This window comes from Pseudophryne corroboree, chromosome 11 (assembly GCF_028390025.1).
Source record: "Pseudophryne corroboree isolate aPseCor3 chromosome 11, aPseCor3.hap2, whole genome shotgun sequence".
NCBI classification, from domain to species: Eukaryota; Metazoa; Chordata; class Amphibia; order Anura; family Myobatrachidae; genus Pseudophryne; species Pseudophryne corroboree.
Window position 1 is genome coordinate 90872362 of NC_086454.1, and position 21673 is coordinate 90894034.

The 21673-nt window shown below is 49.1% G+C and overlaps 1 protein-coding gene across 3 annotated transcripts in view; it reads right to left on the reverse strand.

Moving 5' to 3' along the window:
• HIPK3 (homeodomain interacting protein kinase 3) overlaps positions 1 to 7877 on the reverse strand; it is a 159927-nt gene extending 152050 nt beyond the window's left edge. The window contains exon 1 of one of the 3 annotated variants that reach the window (XM_063944518.1): positions 7548 to 7877. In XM_063944518.1, coding sequence (XP_063800588.1) covers positions 7548 to 7623 — 76 coding nt within the window. In that variant the 5' untranslated portion in view covers positions 7624 to 7877. Of the gene's footprint in view, positions 1 to 4159; positions 4383 to 7547 lie in introns of those variants that run through there. The other 2 variants (XM_063944520.1, XM_063944519.1) reach the window with 2 other exon arrangements.
• Between the last annotated feature and the right edge of the window lie 13796 nt (positions 7878 to 21673).

Genomic DNA, 21673 nt, shown 5'->3' on the forward strand with positions numbered 1-21673 from the left:
TGCACGTGTGAAAATGGCGGCGACGCGCGGCTCCTTATATAGAATCCGAGTCTTGCGATAGAATCCGAGCCTCGCGAGAATCCGACAGCGGGATGATGACGTTCGGGCGCGCTCGGGTTAACCGAGCAAGGCGGGAAGATCCGAGTCTGCCTCGGACCCGTGTAAAAAGCGTGAAGTTCGGGGGGGTTCGGTTTCCGAGAAACCGAACCCGCTCATCACTACCTTATACCCCACCAAACAACTGACATCAATCATCCCGTAGAACCAGGGCCGTTTCTTGGGGCAGGCGAGCAGTGCAACCGCACTGGGCGCCCGCCGCGGCACTAACTGTGGCTCCCTGCTTCCCCCTCCTATTTCTCCTTGAGTAACCCGCTCGGGGGGCGAAGTTTCACGGAATGACGCTGTTGCGTAGTTACGTCACGACGCAACCCCGTCACTCCGTGAAACTCCCTCCCCCCCCCCCGAGCGGAGTACAGAGGGGGATCCAAGTTAGGAAGAGGGAAAGGCCGGCGCGAGAAGCGACTGGTGAGGCGGGCCGAAGAGCGGTAAACGCCTCTAAGTATTCTCTCTCTTTCTTAATGTGTAAAATGGGGACACCTGCCGTAATGTGTGAAATGGGGACTCTTGCCTGCCGTAGTGTGGGGATTTAATGCATCATGGGCATTGCATTGTGTGGGGCTTAATATGGTAGAATTTTTTTTTCCTGTGGTGGTCGTGATCTGTTGGAGCAGGGTCAAAAACTGGATTGTGAGGTAGTCTTTTCAGACGAGGCCATGCCCATTTAAATAAGGCCACACCCATTTAGACGAGGCCACGCCCCTTGCCGGGTGCGCGCGCACACAGGTTTTTTTAATCTAGGTGTGTGTGTGTGGGGGGGGGGCACATTTTTTAATGTCATGGGGGGGGGGGCGCATTTTTAAGTCTCGCACTGAGAGCCAAATTGGCTAGAAACAGCCCTGCGTAGAACGCTCACACACAGGGAAATAAAGTCACAATCCTGACAAGTCATGTGATGCAGCCTATTTGCTTCTGGAAACAAACAAAAAAAGAAAGCAAGAGAAAATCATACTTCCTCAGAAGTTTTAAACAAACTGAAATGCCTCTGACACCAACCCAAACAATGCCTGTGATAATTGTAATTAAGTCAGTACTTGAAAGCTCAAGCCACTCCCAGTCTTCTTTCACAATATAGTCCCCTTTGTAGCCATAGGTACATTCCAGAGAAGCTGCAGAGACAGACGAAGCATGGCGGGGTCAGGATTACAGACTTCCACCAGGCACAGAATGCAAAGGACGATTCGGTCCAGGGTTAGCTCATATACTGTATATGTGTTCTGTATTACACAGTCCTGGAACTGCAAAACCGTAAAGTCTGCAGGGAACACACAGTATTATCTATACACACTTACACCAGTTTTCTCTCAACAGATAGGAGTTACACTGTATGTTCAGTTTATGATCTGTATTTTACAGCCATTATGAACACAATGCAGGCACGGTCCCAATAATGAGAGTGTTTTTGCACAGAAAACTCTATCATTTGCCAGGTTCGGCCCTGATTAAATGTTAAAATTGCAAACGAAAAGGTAAAAAGTAGCAAAACAGTGTTTGCTACGGATGCTATCAATACAAAATGTGTACTTGAAGTGGCATGGTAGTATAATGTTTTTACTGGAGTATTAAATCCAACTTGTGTTGATTCTAAAGCAATTGCAGCACTGCCAAATGGTGTGGCAGTGTTACAGACCCCTGTGGCACAGAAAGGGGAATACAAGAGACCGAGTGTTCTTACACTTTACCACTAACATGCTAACTCTCCCATAGCCTCCTGAGCCTGAAAGACAAATAGAAAACCAACCAACGCACAAGCTCAAAAACCTTTGACGTCTGTTAGATCCCCTCTTCTAATCTTGTGATGTATAATACACAAACGCTTGACATGCTGCGTAAGATGTCTGAATGAAGAGTTCGGCAGGTTTGTGGAGTGGGTCTCAGAAGGAGGATTTGTTATTTCATTGAAAAATAAAAACACATTTTATAATATATATATATATATATCTCCGCATGATGCACAGGGGAGGCAGAGGGATTAATAAAAGTAATGGTGCGCACAAGACGATAAAGTGCATCTGACAATTCTGAAAGATGTTAACAGTTTTTTGGGGGGGTTTTACCCCCTTTGTAATAGGACAATTATAGGGTGTGAAGAAGTATTGAGATATTAGGGGGGAGGGCAAGGTTCTAAAATGAGAAAGGTGATACACGAAATGAAAAGAAACAGGATGTAATGGGGGGAGGGCTGCAAAGATATGTAAAACGGATGAGTGCATGTCTATATGGGGCAGTGTCTCGTCTCCTATCCCCTCTCCCTGGCTACACTCAACTAGTGGAGCTGATTACAAGGAGTTTGTGGAATGTGATGGACTCAGCAGTCCTGCACTGACACCTAACTCACGCCCTCCCTGACTCCACCCTCCGTGAACACACCAGGCCACAACATGTTGACACAATTCCACCGATGAGCACCAGCACGGAACACACCTAGCTGTCTTATTTGGGGCACATGGGGAACACTGATATTTACAACTTTCAGATACACTTTATTTCAGATCTGAATTTCATTGCCTAATCCAGTGTTTCCCAGATTTGGTCTTCAAGGCGGGATCCGGTCTGAAGGTCGACAATGTTTAGGTCGACAGTCACTAGGTCGACATGGATGGAAGGTCGACAGGGTTTCTAGGTCGACAGGTCTAAAGGTCGACATGAGTTTTTTTCAAAAAAATTCTTTTTTTGAATTTTTTCATACTTAACGATCCACGTGGACTACGATTGGAACGGTAAAGTGTGCCGAGCGAAGCGGTAGCGGAGCGAAGGCACCATGCCCGAAGCATGGCGAGCGAAGCGAGCCATGCGAGAGGACGCGGTGCACTAATTTGGGATCCCGGTCACTCTACGAAGAAAACGACACCAAAAAAAATAAATCCTCATGTCGACCTTTAGACCTGTCGACCTAGAAACCCTGTCGACCTTCCATCCATGTCGACCTAGTGACTGTCGACCTATAGTGGTCGACCTAGACACTGTCGATTTGATGAACCACACCCCTTCAAGGCACCCTACCAGTCCAGGTTTTAAGGCTATGCACAGATGACTTTAATAGCTGGGCTGTTGGGGTGGGGTGGGGTGGGGATACACAAGTTATGTCAGCTCTCACAATGTACATACATCTACCTCTAACCTAAATCATTGACACAATGTTAACATTTTAACCATATTGATAGAACATTTGGTGTTGCATTATAAGTGCCAACAGTATCCTGTTTGGGCGACTTAAGGACCGACTTTAGTAATCTTGGCCTAATCTAATACATGAAGGAAACATTTCACCATGACAGATACCGGATATACAGGTAAAACACTGAAACGGAAATGTTAAATAAGAGAGGTACAGAGGTTGGTGGTAAGAATACAAAGTGAACCATTATTCATACTGTATCACATCCAACCGGACAAAATGTCAAAAGAACATAAAAGCAGCAACTGCATAACTGTATATTACAGACAAACCATATAATAATGTAATCTGAAATAACAATTTCAGTAACAGCACATTACAGCGCAACAAACAATTAATACATTAAGGCTTCTTTCCTCTCTAGACTGCAACATAGGTTCTAGCCAAAAAGTCCTTCCAACAAATCTACATATTAAGAACATTTTGCCTGTTTTGAAAGCCTTCTCTGATAACGCCACATGCCAGTCTCGCACTGACGCACCACCCCCTCAATTCCACGTCTGACGTTACATGAGAGATATACAGACAGATGAATATAATCCTTTATACAAAAACACGACTCTCAAACCACCAACCCCCATTACCAAGTCTGGTACTCTGAAATTAACCCCAATTCTAGTCTTGCACTCTCAAATTAGACCCCATTCTAATCCAGCACTCTTACAACCTTCATTGCATTTTCCCTATATCAGCAGTTTTCTCCCTAAAGGTAACTCCATGGAGTCTCTAGAGAGCCAACAATGACTGTTCCCTATGCCTGTATTTAAGCTGTTGTTCCGTCACTCCTCTCCCAAACTCCACCCAAAACTATTACACCTATTATAGGTCTGAACACCTTTCCTGAACACCCCTACAAGTACTCACATCCTTTTGTTCTAGCACAGGAAAAACCTAAACCCACATTAACGTGCAGTGGCCCCTTCTTCATATACACACTCCCCACACCCTCACATTCATGGTCAGAGCCCACTACACACACATTGTGCTCAGCGATCCACACATGCAATTATATTTAGTAACTAAACACACTGATCTCGAGCACCCCTCCACACAAACTTTCTACAACACCACACACTCGGCAGGATTCCCCACCGAACACACTGTTCAGAACCCTCCCCCCACGCAGAGCGATCAGCACTTCCACACTCATACACTGATCAGCAAACCTGCCCCCCCCCACCACCCACACACAGACAGATCAGCACCCCCATCCACAGACGCAGACAGATCAGCACCCCCCACTCCGACTGATCAGCACTTCCACACAAGCATTCACTGTTCAGCAAACCCACATTCCCCCCCACACACACCAGTAACCCTCCACTTAAACTGATCAGCATACTCCCCCCAACACACACATCAGCAACCCCCCAACACACACACATAAGCGCCCCCCCAACACACACACACACATCAGCGCCCCCCAACACACACATTAGCGCCCCCCCAACACACACACACTCATCAGCGCCCCCCCAACACACACACTCATCAGCGCCCCCCCAACACACACACACATCAGCGCCCCCCCAACACACACACACACATCAGCGCCCCCTCAACACACACACACATCAGCGCCCCCCCAACACACACATCAGCGCCCCCCAACACACACATCAGCGCCCCCCAACACACACACACACATCAGCGCTCCCCCAACACACACACACACACACACAAGCGCTCCCCCAACACACACACACACACACACACATCAGTGCCCCCCAACACACACATCAGCGCTCCCCCAACACACACACACATTAGCGCCCCCCCAACACACATCAGCGCCCCCCCAACACACACACACTCAGCGCCCCCCCAACACACACACACAATCAGCGCCCCCCCCAACACACACACACAATCAGCGCCCCCCCAACACACACACAATCAGCGCCCCCCCAACACACACACAATCAGCGCCCCCCCAACACACACACAATCAGCGCCCCAACACACACACACACACACAATCAGCGCCCCAACACACACACACACACAATCAGCGCCCCCCCAACACACACACACACAATCAGCGCCCCCCCAACACACACACACACAATCAGCGCCCCCCCAACACACACACAATCAGCGCCCCCCCAACACACACACAATCAGCGCCCCCCCAACACACACACAATCAGCGCCCCCCCAACACACACACACACAATCAGCGCCCCCCCAACACACACACACACAATCAGCGCCCCCCCAACACACACACACACAATCAGCGCCCCCCCAACACACACACACACAATCAGCGCCCCCCCAACACACACACAAAATAAGCGCCCCCCCAACACACACACACAATCAGCGCCCCCCCAACACACACACAATCAGCGCCCCCCCAATACACACAATCAGCGCCCCCCCAACACACACACACAATCAGCGCCCCCCCAACACACACATCAGCGCTCCCCCCAACACACACAATCAGCGCCCCCCCAACACACACACAATCAGCGCCCCCCCAACACACACAATCAGCGCCCCCCCAACACACACACACACACACACACACAATCAGCGCCCCCCCAACACACACACACACAATCAGCGCCCCCCCAACACACACACACACAATCAGCGCCCCCCCAACACACACACACACAATCAGCGCCCCCCCAACACACACACACAATCAGCGCCCCCCCAACACACACACACAATCAGCGCCCCCCCAACACACACACACAATCAGCGCCCCCCCAACACACACAATCAGCGCCCCCCCAACACACACACACAATCAGCGCCCCCCCCAACACACACACAATCAGCACCCCCCCCAAACACGCACACACACAATCAGCGCCCCCCCCCCCAAACACGCACGCACACAATCAGCGCCCCCCCCCAACACACACGCACACAATCAGCGCCCCCCCAACACACACAAACACAATCAGCGCCCCCCCCAACACACACAATCAGCGCCCCCCCAACACACACACACAATCAGCGCCCCCCCAACACACACACACAATCAGCGCCCCCCCCAACACACACACACTCATCAGCGCCCCCCAACACACACACACACACTCATCAGCGCCCCCCAACACTCACACACCAGCGCCCCCAAACACACACACACTCATCAGCGCCCCCCCCAACACACTCATCAGCGCCCCCCCAACACACACACACTCATCAGCGCCCCCCCAACACACACAAACTCATCAGAGCCCCCCCACACACAAACTCATCAGCGCCCCCCCAACACACACAAACTCATCAGCGCCCCCCCAACACACACAAACTCATCAGCGCCCCCCCCCCCCAACACACACAAACTCATCAGCGCCCCCCCCCCCAACACACACAAACTCATCAGCGCCCCCCCCCCCCCCCCCCCCAACACACACAAACTCAACAGCACCACACACCCCCACACACACTAATCAGCACCCCCCCACCACACACACACACACACTGGGCTGAAACCCCACACATAAATACTCCCTGAGCAGCACCCCCTCACACACACACCCTGAGCAGCAACCCCCCCACACACACACGCCCTGAGCAGCCCCCCCACACACACACACACGCGCCCTGAGCAGCACTCCCCAACAGACACACGCTCCCTGAGCAGCACCCCCCCCACACACACGCGCGCCCTGATCACCCCCCACACACACACGCCCTGAGCGCGCACACACACACGCCCTGAGCACCCCCCCACACACACATGCCCTGAGCAGCACCCCCCCACACCCTGTGCAGCACCCCCTCACACCCTGAGCAGCACCCCCTCACACACACACACCCTGAGCAGCACCCCCACACACACACCCTGAGCAGCACCCCCACACACACACCCTGAGCAGCACCCCCACACACGCCCTGAGCAGCAGCCCCCCCACACACACACACCCTGAGCAGCAGCCCCCCCACACACACACACCCTGAGCAGCAGCCCCCCCTCACACACACACACCCTGAGCAGCAGCCCCACACACGCCCTGAGCAGCAGCCCCCCCTCACAAACACACACACACACACCCTGAGCAGCAACCCCCACACAAGCACCCCCACTTACAAACACACTGTACAGAATCCCCCCTCACCCACACACACTTTTCAGTATCTCCCCCCCACACACACACGCACACTGTTCAGCACCCCACATATCCCGCTAGAGTACCCCCCAGCCACCTATGAGTCGCCGAGCAGCAGCCCGTCTCCCTTGTGCCAATGTCCCGCAGTGCCCTAGACGCTTCCAGCCCATTACCTTCATAGAGCAGGAGGAGGTGCAGCGTGCAGGGCTGTGCCGGACATGTCAGGCAGTGCGCGGGGCCCCTCTGCATACTCAGCTCGCTCCGGCCTCTGCCATCTTGTCCCAGCCCAGAGCACCGTCACTGTCCTTCTGCCTCACTCCGGGCGGCTTCTCGCTGCTCAGTACCTCGCTGGCGAGGTCATGCTGGTCCTGTCGGTGCGGCGCCCTGGCCTCGCTCGGTCCCGCCGTGCACACACCACCGCCGCCGCCGCCCGCTCCCCTCCTAACATGTCGCTCCAGCTGCAGCAGCCTGAGGGAAACAGGCAGTAGCAGCCGATCCCAGAGCAGCGCATCCGGCAGAACAGCGCCACCTGGCGCCCGCAGCAAGTACTATCGCCATGGCAACCCAGGAGCGGTTGTTTACATCGGTGACATCATCCGCTTTAACCCATTTACTGTGCGAGTAACCTGCAATACTCTGCAGCGATCATGTACACAAAGCAACACATTGGGCGTTGTCAGGGTGCAAGATGTACAACCAGCTAAGACAAGAGGATGTATGAATAATAATGGCAATGCTTCCCTTGCTCTTTTATCCCTTTAACCTGGGACACTCATGAATTACACAGGTTCTGTGACTGGCTGACTACAAGCCTGTATTTCACCTGGTTTTAAGCAGCCACAGAACCTGTGTAATTCATGAGTGTAGGAAAAAACAATGTGTTCCCTAATGCACACCGAGTGAAAAAATAAGATTTTACTTACCGATAAATCTATTTCTCGTAGTCCGTAGTGGATGCTGGGGACTCCGTCAGGACCATGGGGAATAGCGGCTCAGCAGGAGACAGGGCACAAAAGCAAGCTTTTAGGATCACATGGTGTGTACTGGCTCCTCCCCCTATGACCCTACTCCAAGCCTCAGTTAGGTACTGTGCCCGGACGAGCGTACACAATAAGGAAGGATCTTGAATCCCGGGTAAGACCCAAACCAGCCACACCAATCACACCGTACAACTTGTGATCTGAACCCAGTTAACAGTATGATTACAATGAAGTAGCCTCTAAAAAAGATGGCTCACAACAATAATAACCCGATTTTTGTAACAATAACTATGTACAAGTAATGCAGACAATCCGCACTTGGGATGGGCGCCCAGCATCCACTACGGACTACGAGAAATAGATTTATCGGTAAGTAAAATCTTATTTTCTCTAACGTCCTAGTGGATGCTGGGGACTCCGTCAGGACCATGGGGATTATACCAAAGCTCCCAAACGGGCGGGAGAGTGCGGGTGACTCTGCAGCACCGAATGAGAGAACTCCAGGTCCTCCTCAGCCAGGGTATCAAATTTGTAGAATTTTACAAACGTGTTCCCCCCTGACCACGTAGCTGCTCGGCAAAATTTTAAAGCCGAGACCCCCTCGGGCATCCGCCAAAGATGAGCCCACCTTCCTCGTGGAATGGGCATTGACAGATTTTGGCTGTGGCAGGCCTGCCACAGACTGTGCAATGCGAATTGTACTACAAATCCAACGAGCAATAGTCTGCTTAGAAGCAGGAGCACCCATCTTTTGGGGTGCATACAATATAAACAGCAAGTCAGACTTTCTGACTCCAGCCGTCCTGGAAATATATATATATATATATATATATATATATATATATTTTTAGGGCCCCGACAACGTCTAGCAACTTGGAGTCCTCCAAGTCCCTAGTAGCCGCAGGCACCACAATATGTTGTTTCAGGCGAAACGCTGACACCACCTTAGGAAGAAACTGGGGACGAGTCCGCAGTTCTGCCCTGTCCGAATGGAAAAACAAATATGAGCTTTTTTTAAGACAAAGCCCCCAATTCTGACAATCGCCTGGCCGAGGCCAGGGCCACAACATGGTCCCTTTCCATGTGAGATATTTCAAATCCACAGATTTGATCGGTTCAAACCAATATGATTTGAGGAATCCCAACACTACGTTGAGATCCCACGGTGCCACTGGAGGCACACAAGGGGCTGTATATGCAATACTCCCTTGACAAACGTCTGGACTTCAGGAATTGAAGCCAATTTTTTCTGGAAGAAAATCTACAGGGCCGAAACTTGAACCTTAATGGACCCCAATTTGAGGCTCATAGACACTCCTGTTTTCAGGAAGTGCAGAAATCGACCTAGTTGAAATTTTTTCGTGGGGCCTTCCTGGCCTCACCCACGCAACATATTTTCACCACATGTGGTGATAACGTTGTGCGGTCACCTCCTTCCTGGCTTTGACCAGGGTAGGTATGACCTCTTCCGGAATGCCTTTTCCCTTAGGATCCGGCGTTCAACCGCCATGCCGTCAAACGCAGTCGCGGTAAGTCTTGGAACAGACAAGGTCCCTGCTGGAGCAGGTCCTTTCTTAGAGGCAGATGCCACGGTTCCTCTTGGAACAGACATGGTTCTTGCTGAAAGCAAATCCCATCTTAGCTCCCGAGGCCATTAGTCCTCTGTGAGCATCTCTTGAAGTTCCGGGTACCAAGTCCCTCTTGGCCAATCCGGAGCCACGAGTATAGTTCTTACTCCTCTACGTCTTATAATTCTCAATACCTTGGTTATGAGAAGCTGAAGAGGGAACACATACACCGACTGTTACACCCACGGTGTTACCAGGACGTCCACAGCTATCGCCTGAAGGTCTCGTGACCTGGCGCAATACCTGTCCCGTTTTTTGTTCGGGCGGGACGCCATCATTTCCACCTTTGGTCTTTCCCAACGGTTCACAATCATGCGGAAAACTTCCCGATGAAGTTCCCACTCTCCCGGGTGGAGGTCGTGCCTGCTGAGGAAGTCTGCTTCCCAGTCGTCCACTCCCGGAATGAACACTGCTGACAGTGCTATCACATGATTTTCCGTCTAGCGAAAAATCCTTGCAGTTTTGACCACTGCCCTCCTGCTTCTTGTGCCGCCCTATCTGTTTACGTGGGCGACTGCCGTGATGTTATCCCACTGGATCAATACCGGCTGACCTTGAAGCAGAGGCCTTGCTAAGCTTATAGCATTACAAATTTGCTCTTAGCTCCAGTATATTTATGTGGAGAGAATTCTCCAGACTTGATCACACTCCCTGGAAATTTTTTCCCTGTGTGACTGCTCCCCAGCCTCTCAGGCTGGCCTCCGTGGATACCAGCATCCAATCCTGAATGCCGAATCTGCGGCCCTCTAGAAGATGAGCACTCTGTAATCACCACAGGAGAGACACCCTTGTCCTTGGATATAGGGTTATCCGCTGATGCATCTGAAGATGCGATCCGGACCATTTGTCCAGCAGATCCCACTGAAGAGTTCTTGCGTGAAATCTGCCGAATGGAAGCGCTTCGTAATAAGCCACCATTTTTTACCAGGACTCTTGTGCAATGATGCACTGACACTTTTCCTGGTTTTAGGAGGATCCCGATTAGCTCGGATAACTCCCTGGCTTTCTCCTCTGGGAGAAACACCCTTTTCCTGGACTGTGTCCAGAATCATCCCTAGGACCAGCAGACGTGTCGTCGGAACAACTGCGGTTTTGGAATATTTAGAATCCACCCGTGCTGTCGTAGAACTACTTGAGATAGTGCTACTCCGACCTCCAACTGTTCTCTGGACCTTGTTCTTATCAGGAGGTCGTCCATTTTCTTTGAAGACGAATCCTCATTTCGGTCATTACCTTGGTAAAGATCCGGGGTGCCTTGGACACTCCAACGGCATCGTCTGAAACTGATAGTGACAGTTCTGTACCACGAACCTGAGGTACCCTTGGTGAGAAAAGCAAATTTTGGGACATGGAGGTAAGCATCCCTGATGTCCCGGGACACCATATAGTCCCCTTGTTCCCAGTTCGCTATCACTGCTCTGAGTGACTCCATCTGGATTTGAACCCTTGTAAGTGTTCAAATTTTTCAGATTTAGAATCGGTCTCACCTAGCCTTCTGGCTTCAGTACCACCCTATAGTGTGGAACAATACCCCTTTCCTTGTTGTAGGAGGGGTAATTTTATTATCACCTGCTGGGAATACAGCTTGTGAATTGTTTTCAATACTGCCTCCCTGTCGGAGGGGGACATTGGTACAGCAGACTACAGGAACCTGCGAGGGGGGAAACGCCTCGACATTCCAATCTGTGCCCCTTTGATACTACTTGTAGGATCCAGGGGTCCTGTACGGTCCCAGCGTCATGCTGAGAACTTAGTAGAAGCGGTGGAGGGCTTCTGTTACTGGGAATGGGCTGCCTGCTGCAGTCTTCTTCCCTTTCCTCTATCCCTGGGCAGATATCTTATAGGGACGAAAAGACTGAGGCTGAAAAGACGGTGTCTTTTTCTGCAGAGATGTGACTTAGGGTAAAAAACGGTGGATCTTCCAGCAGTTGCCGTGGCCACCAGGTCCCATGGACCGACCCCAAATAACTCCTCCCCTTTTATACGGCAATACATCTTTGTGCCGTTTGGAATCTGCATCCCCTGACCACTGTCGTGTCCATAAACATCTTCTTGCAGATATGGACATCGCATTTACTCTTGATGCCAGAGTGCAAATATCCCTCTGCGCATCTCGTATATATAGAAATGCATCCTTTAAATGCTCTATAGTCAATAAAATACTGTCCCTGTCAAGGGTATCAATATTTTTAGTCAGGGAATCCGACCAAGCCACCTCAGCTCTGCACATCCAGGCTGAGGCGATCGCTGGTCACAGTATAACACCAGCATGTGTGTGTATACTTTTTAGGATATTTTTCTGATAAGCATGTGAGCGCCTTATCCACCCTGAGGGGTGTTTCCCAATGCGCCTTAACTTCTGGCGGGAAAGGGTATACCGCCAATAATTTTCTATCGGGGGAAACCCACGCATCATCACACACTTCATTTAATTTATCTGATTCAGGAAAAACTACAGGTAGTTTTTTCACCTCACACATAATACCCTTCTTTGTGGTACTTGGAGTATCAGAAATATGTAACACCTCCTTCATTGCCCTTAACGTGTGGCCCTAAAGGAAAATACGTTTGTTTCTTCACCGTCGACACTGAAATCAGTGTCCGTGTCTGGGTCTATGTCGACCGACTGAGGTAAATGGGCGTTTACAAGCCCCTGACGGTGTCTGAGACGCCTGGACCGGTACTAATTTGTTCGCCGGCCGTCTCATGTCATCAACCCACTTGCAGCGTGTTGACATTATCACGTAATTCCATAAGTAAGCCATCCATTCCGGTGTCGACTCCCTAGAGAGTGACATCACCATTACAGGCAATTTGCTCCGCCTCCTCACCAACATTTTCCTCATACATGTCGACACACACGTACCGACATACAGCACACACATAGGGAATGCTCTGATAGAGGACAGGACCCACTAGCCCTTTGGGGAGACAGAGGGAGAGTTTGCCAGCACACACCAAAATGCTATAATTATACAGGGACAACCCTTATATAAGTGTTCCTCCCATATAGCATTTAATATATATGTATATCGCCAAATCAGTGCCCCCCCCCTCTCTGTTTTAACCCTGTTTCTGTAGTGCAGTGCAGGGGAGAGCCTGGGAGCCTTCCCCTCAGCCTTTCTGTGAGGGAAAATGGCGCTGTGTGCTGAGGAGAATAGGCCCCGCCCCCTTTTCGGCGGGCTTCTTCTCCGGAGATTGTGAAGTCTGGCAGGGGTTAAATACATCCATATAGCCTCAAGGGCTATATGTGATGTATTTTTCGCCATACAGGTATTCTACATTGCTGCCAGGGCGCCCCCCCCCGCGCCCTGCACCCTCCGTGATCGCTGTGGGAAGTGTGCTGACAGACAATGGCGCACAGCTGCAGTGCTGTGCGCTACCTGAGGAAGACTGAAAAGTCTTCTGCCGCCTGGTTCCGGACCTCTTCAATCTTCAGCATCTGCAAGGGGGTCGGCGGCGCGGCTCCGGGACGAACCCCGGGGCGAGACCTGTGTTCCGACTCCCTCTGAAGCTAATGGTGTCCAGTAGCCTAAGAATCCAATCCATCCTGCACGCAGGTGAGTTGAAATTCTCTCCCCTAAGTCCCTCGATGCAGTGAGCCTGTTGCCAGCAGGACTCACTGAAAATAAAGAACCTAAAAACTTTTTCTAAGCAACTCTTTAAGAGAGCCACCTAGATTGCACCCTTCTCGGACGGGCACAAAAACCTAACTGAGGCTTGGAGGAGGGTCATAGGGGGAGGAGCCAGTACACACCATGTGATCCTAAAAGCTTGCTTTTGTGCCCTGTCTCCTGCGGAGCCGCTATTCCCCATGGTCCTGACGGAGTCCCCAGCATCCACTAGGACGTTAGAGAAATATTACTACATAATAGTCAGATAATACGGAGATCTTAGTTGCGTATATCTGCAGATATAGGGTTAAGCCCCCATGCCCAGGGCCAGATCCAGGGGGGAACGAACGGGGCAAACGCCCCCCCTAACAGTCATAGCCACGCCTACTTACATGAGGCGGGGGCTGCTGCCAGGTGATGGTGTGTGGCTGCACTGACATCCCTCCCCATCCTCCGTGTCCCTGGGGCCCCTAGCCCCATCTGCCATCATCACATGCTGTCACCCCCACCTTAGGCAGTGTGTGCTGCCCATCGGTGTGTTAGTAGTTACATGTGCCCGGTTGTGTGTGCTACATAAGAAGCACATGTGCAGCCTGGCAATGCTTTATATGCTCTTTAGAGCATTAATGGACAGTTGGTATGGGAAGTGGGAGGAGTAATGAGTGTAGGGGAGGAGTCAGGAATAAATAAACCGCCCACCCTAAAAGAAAAGTCTAGATCCGTCCCTGCCCAGGCCGATCGACAAGGCTTCTCCGTCACTGGGGGTCCCTAATACTAGGTATGGGTCCGGGGTCCTACACAGAATTACCCCTCCCTTTTAGCACCTGAGTGACATCACGATCTGATTGAGCAGCTTACCATTTTGTGCATTGTAATTCATGAGTGTCCCAGGTCAAAGGGAAAAATATGGTCAGCCTACTTTATTAGAGATGTCGCAGTCAAATAAATAAATATAAATGTGTCCATATACCATACTGCTCAACGTAGTCTAGAACAGGGACACCTAGCATGTCTCCGATTGGGCCCCCTCCTCTACGATGACGCAGTAGACTCTGGCATTGTTCCATGGGGGTAATTCCAAGTTGATCGCAGCAGGATTTTTGATAGCAATTGGGCAAAACCATGTGCACTGCAGGGGAGGCATATATAACATGTGCAGAAAGAGTTAGATTTGGGTGGGTTATTTTATTTCTGTGCAGGGTAAATACTGGCTGCTTTATTTTTACACTGCAATTTAGATTGCAGATTGAATACACCCCACCCAAATCTAACTCTCTCTGCACATGTTATATCTGCCTCCCCTGCAGTGCACATGGTTTTGCCCAATTGCTAACAAAAATCCTGCTGCGATCAACTTGGAATTACCCCCCATGTGCTGGACTCCGGGAACATTGCTCCAGCGCAGCATTTCCGTGAACATCTCTATTGCACATGTGCGAATCAACGGAAAGAAGCCGCAGCGGCCATTTTCAGAGTGATTTTTTACGCTGTGCCTCTAGCACTTAGCCGACGGAGAGGTGAGTATAATTAAATGGGTGCAGGGTGTGCAGTGTGTGGGCCCCCCTTGACCCAGGGGATCTTGTGCACCGCACACCTTTCACCCATTGTAGATACGTCAGTGTACCAGGGAAGGATTTTGTAGTGGCATTTGCATAAAATCACAAATGGGCCTTTCACAGACTGAAGGTGAAATGGCGCAATCAGAGAGGAGGGGACCCACGTGCAGTCTTCGCATGGGCCCCCTTCTCTCTAGTGGCCGACACAGGTGAGTAGACTCGGGCACCGTGCATGTGCAAATTGCCAGCAAAATGGCCACCGCATCATTTTCCTGGTGATTTTTGCAGAGCTGCTAACGTGGGACACCAGAGAGGTGAGTATTAAATATGCATGAGGGGTGTGCAGTGTGGGCACCCCTTGACATAGGAGACCAGGGGGGGTCATTCCGAGTTGATCGCTCTCTAGCAGTTTTTAGCAGCCGTGCAAACGCTATGCCGCCTCCCACTGGGAGTGTATTTTAACATAGCAGAAGTGCGAACAAAAGGATCGCAGAGCGGCTACAAAGTATTTTTGTGCAGTTTTAGTGTAGCTCAATACCTACTCAGCTCTTGTGATGACTTCAGACTTTTCAGTTCCTGTTTTCACGTCACAAACACGCCCTGCGTTCGCCCAGCCACGCCTGCGTTTTCCCTGGCACGCCTGCGTTTTTTCGAACACTCCCTGAAAATGGTCAGTTGACACCCAGAAACGCCCACTTAATGTCAATTACTCTGCGGCCAGCAGTGCGATTGAAATGCTTCGCTAGACCTTGTGTGAAACGACATCATTCGTTGTAATAGTACATCGCGCGTGCGCATTGTGCCGCATACGCATGCGCAGAAGTGCCTTTTTTTGCCACATCGCTGCACAGCAAACGAATGCAGCTAGCGATCAACTCTGAATGACCACCAAGGTGCAATGCATATCCTGCACCCACTATAGATGTGCTACTGTAAAGGTAGATGGAGAATGGTCAGGTTGACCGGACAGGTTTGAAAATGAAACAGAATAGTCCAGAATTACACATTTCTCAGCCCTCTCCAGGCTGCGAGGGATCATTGCTCAGTATCATACACTAAACGATAATCGTCATTTGGTTGGCTGATTTGCGTAATTATCATGCAGTGTATGGCCCGCTTTAGCGCACAGGTATAGTAAGTATAGGATACCAAGGGCCTGATTCTGAGTAACACAATGTCGATGTTGGATGCAGACATGCGTTTTTCCTTTACTGCGCAGGTGTCTAAGTTGCGCGGCGTATGCATCCCTATTGTGTTTGTACAGAGTAGTGTCTGTGCGCTCACTGCACATGCGCAGGCAGTGTCGGACTGGGTCATGGAGGGCCCACCGGGAAAATGCAGTGATAAGGGCCCATGCTTAGAGGCTTAGCTAACCAGTAGTGCATGTTCTGGGCCCCTTGATACATATTGTCAAAGTCAGAAAAATATCTCTATGCACACTACTATATTTGCACCTCACACAGGTCCGTGCTGCGCATGCGTACGCTCTCCCGTACGTGCGCATACTCACAGTCGCGGGCACCCGCAGGCGCATGGTATGCGTATTTACGGTAGAGTTTATGCGATCGTAGCGTGCGACTCAATCATTACATATTTTCACTAATAATGTATTTTGTAGATCATGGTCCCTTTGATAGATTCTGAAAGTTTGGTTAATATAGAATGTTCATGAACAGAGAAATCCCTCTTTGTTTGATACGAAGGGTCAGACAGGAGTAATACAGTGGTGTTTAGTATCCATCGGAAGAATATTTAATTAGAAATATTCCGGTGTTGGTTTGAAGCAGATCAATCGCTCGTGCGAATAGTTATGGACATAAGAAGTTTATGAACATTTACTTTATTTGCACTTTATTACCCATGCGGCGGGAAACCCAGTTTCCCTCCCACCTGAGCAGTTGGAAATAGTCACAGCCCACCTGTATGAATCAACCTATGACCTTTTGTTATAATGCGAAGCCGAATTCCTGTGTCCAATGAACAATGAGATTGTAGGGACCATTGAATTGTATTGTGTGTGGGGCATAAATAGGCAGGCCGACCATATCCAGTTCACTCTCTTCAACGGTTCTCATTGCTGATAATCGGGAGCTGGATATCGAGGCGCATGCGATCGTTTCCCCTTGTGCGTAAGTGTTTCTCCGCAACTATATTGATCTTCTTGTTATTGTGGGCCAATCTCTCTCAATTTCTCTCTCTCTCTCTCTCTCTCCTTCTCTTTCTCACTCATTTTCCCTTAAATTGTATTGTATTGTATTTCCTGTGTAGTTATCTGGTTAGGTAGTCTATGTTATATTGTAGTGTATGACTTGTATTGTGTTAAACTCTTTTGCAAGTATAGCATTCATAATATATATTTTAGGCGTTGGACCCTGAGCACGGTATCTGTGTGTTTCTTATAGTATTAAGTATTCTCAGAGCGTCGGTGACGCTCAAACAGCTTTTAAGGTAATAAGGTTATACTGTGTTGCATTTACTCTCTAACATTACACTAAGGTTTTACTGCACAATACACTGGTTATGGTTTAGATACAAAGGTTTAATATAGTGAGCGCCAGCTCCGCTGGTGATCTCCTCGTGGTCCCGAGCGTTTGCTACGCTATAGCGAATCATTACTTTAGTTAACAGCCAATAACGTGCCTGCCTGTGATCTCTTGGCCGTGAGTGAACGTGACGCTTGAGCGTCTCGATCACGGCAAAGTGATTGTTACGCAACTAGCGTACCCTTACGGTACTTCATACATAAATAGCGTACAGTGTTCTTAGACCTCATAAAGGGTATTATATACGATAAACTTTTAGCTTTATCAATTGGCGGCTCGCCCTGTCCTTCACATATCTGCACTAGGTAATTTCAGCAGACATTATCCAGCAGCAAAGGGCGGGAGATCATATTCCTCGTAGTGCTGTTTGGATAAGCGTCTGCTTCTCTTAGTAAAGGGTGCTGAAGGAATCCGGGAACCGGAGGTAAGAACAAAACAATAGTGTCTTTTTAAAACTGTTTATTTTTCTGTCTTGCGTACACACGCACGCACACATATATATCTGCATTTCCTTTTCATTGGTGTATTTTCGTATGTCACTCTCCTGTTTGCCAGTTCTATAGTTGATAAACGTATAAATTGTGTTACGGTGGATCTTCGCTTTGCGTACACGTGTCTCTAACAAAAGACTGAGACTTGCGTACGCAATCCAAGGGCCGACGCACGCAGCGTATATTACGCAACGGAGCGTACGGGTACGCCCACGTAACTCAAATCACAAGTTTTTTTTCTCTCTCCTCTCAACGCGATAAGTAGCGCCACGCGGTAAATAACGCCAGGCGATAAATCGCGCAAAAAAAAAAAAAAAAAAAATTTAATTCCAAATTTAAATTAATAGATCCTTCTCCTAATTTGTAACATATCTGGTCTAAAGAGAAATTTCTGCGCAGAAATAGAAATAGAAACAGAAGTGTATATGCGGTGAGTGAGTGTTTGTTTTTACAATTTTAAGGTTGAACCACAAGAAAAGTCGAGTACTCGTGAGGTACATGCGTGTAAGTGACGTACATGGTGGCTAGGGAGGCATCCCTGGTTAAATATACAATTTGAGCATTAGAGTGTAGCAGACCAGGAGGTCATACTGTAACAGACCAGGAGGTCATAGCAGACCAACAGGTTCAGGTACAGCAGACAAGGAAGTCCGCTATACAGTCCACAGGCACAACACCAAGAAAGGGTTGGTGCAACACCCATATAGGCCATATAAGCTCTGGCTGAAGGAATTCGCAGCCGAAATTTTCGATTCCACTGGTCGCTCAGTACATAAGATTAGTTGCTTGTGTACTAAACGATTGTACCGCACGTAATTGTGTGCATTAGTAAACCTGACCGGTACTATTTGTGTACAAAGGTCATAAACGCTATTTGTACATTCTAACGTGATTTGTGTAATTTTTTTTATTTTAAGGGAAGTTCGCTGCTCACTCAGGAACTATCCAGCAACCAATAGTTACTGGAAAGAGTAAGTGTTCTTCGGAGCACCCTCACAGGTTCCAGTAAATAGAGGTTCAGGTCGCAGGGGCCCTAGGTCGAGTACGCCAGCACCATATCAGTGTGATCAGGTCGTATTGGTCGGCGTGGGCGAGTGAGTGGGGTACTCGGTAAACCGCCACCGTCAGCCTATTTTGGACATTTGGTTTGCGTAAGGGTTGGTTAAATAAAGCAACACCTTCGAACTATGGGGGCCACTTGTTCAGGTAGGGGGCGATCAACCTCGGTTCGGGTTGATTCAGTGAACCGACCAATTGGGTCGGCAAGGTATGTAATGTGTGAGAAATACGGAAGTCACACAGAAGCTTTATGTGATGAATGGGAGAGAATGACAGTACATGACGGGGAGAAATTCCCAAGAGTAGGTAGCTTCAGCACAGAAGTGTTAACGAATTTAAGGAGAAGGATATGTCTCATTAAATCAGCAAAGAGACGAATCAAGCATTATGATTATTTGCAGTTATGGCAGCAGGAAGGTGACATACAGAGAGGATTGGCTCAGGCGGCGGGATCTGGCTCAATCAGAAAACTGATAGCCACGGCCCCACCGCCACCATACATATCAGGAGAGAAATTGGTTGCGGAGAATGACGCACTAAGGTGTAACACACAAACACTTAGCAACTGTATAAATGTTAAAGATAATGTTAACCAATTAACCAATGCAAGTATTAACCCGTGCAAGTTGTACCCTGTTTTGAACTTTCCTCAGGAGTGTGATCAAGAAGACGAATCGGCAACAATTTCAGCGCTCTCTCTAGCAGCCACCATAGCAGAGACCACAGTAGGCACAGCTCCACCCACGAGATTAGTAACAAAGGCCCCTAGCGGAGGGATAGGTGAGGTCGTGTCTACAGGTAAGTACGGCACCATACACTATGCTGAAGCCATTTCACCACAGGCTGTAGAACCCAGACAGAGTGATGTTGTTAGAGTTAATCCTGTTAGGGTAATAGCTGTTCCAAATGGGAAAACTGACACAACAGGGGTCACCCCTGTGAGGAACATTGCCATGTATAGCCCATTTTCCAGAATGGAATTAAGGACCATCGTGTCTGAATTCCCTGACCCTAGAAAAGATTTAGTTGCCAGTCAAAAATACATCAGAGACTTAGGTAACACTGTAGAGCCCAACAATAAAGACTGGTAGATATTGCTGAGAGCATGTTTACGCTCCAATGTTGACGCAACTCAATTTTTAGCTGATTGCGGATTAGATCAGGATGTACCTCTTACAGATGTGTACAACAAAGACAATGTAAAAAGAATAAACTTACAGTTAAAAGAATATTTCCCAGCGGTAGTCAGATGGAACAAGATATTCTCCATTAAACAGAAGGAGTCAGAGACAGCTGCAGAGTATTTTCACAGAGCATTATCAGAAATGGCAAAATACACAGGCATAGAGGACATTAAAACAAACATAAACCATCGAGAAGTAGCAGTATCGGTACTGATGGATGGTTTAAAAGAATCATTAAAGACTAGGGTACAGACCACACAACCATGTTGGCGAGGTCTGTCTGTGGCTACTTTGAGAGAGGCTGCTATTGATCACGATAGGAACATCACCAGACACAGGGAACAACAAAGTGATAAGTTAATGGCCGTAAGTATACAGGCCCTGACCACAAGGCAGCCTTTGTTTGTATCACCAAACCCTGTGGGTAAGTCAAGTGTGGTTACTTGTTATTCTTGTCATAAACAGGGACACATGGCACGAGATTGTAGAGTAAAGAATGTACGAAACTCATACCAACCCCCTAGACAACGACACGACACACGACATTGGGAGCAAGGTCCGCAGAAACGGAGTTATGAGCCACATGCAGGGGAAACAAAAAGATACCCCCCAAACAGAGATTGGCAAACCTCTGGTAGTTCCCAGCTAACTCCCTCACAAGTAGTTGCTGCCAGCGGGATTCAGGGAGGTCACCATACCCAATAGGGGTGTGGCCATACCTGTAATCTGAAGCCAGTAAAATTGATTGCAAGTCTTGGAAGTGAACCAGAAATTGCAATCAATGTAGCTGGTAAATCATTAAACTTTCTTGTAGACACAGGGGCGGCCAAATCAGTGATAAATTCGACAGTGGGCATGAGGACCACTGGTAGGACAATTCCAGCCGTGGGAGTAACAGGAGTAGTCCAGCATTACCCTGTTAGCAAACCAGCAGAGATTACAATAGGGCCTTTACATACCAAGCATTCCTTTTTGCTGGCTGCATCGGCACCGACCAATCTCCTGGGAAGAGACTTACTGTGTAAAATGGGGTGCGTCATTTATTGTACTCCTGAAGGTGTATTCTTGGACATACCTGAGAATCACGCTCAGGAAGTACGAGACATGTTAGACTCCCCGTCAAAATTAATGTCACATACCACTATGACAAATAGGACTCCCTCCCAAGTAGAAGAAATGACATCTCAGATACCAGAGTCACTTTGGACTAAAGATGGACAGGACACTGGATTAATGGCAAACGT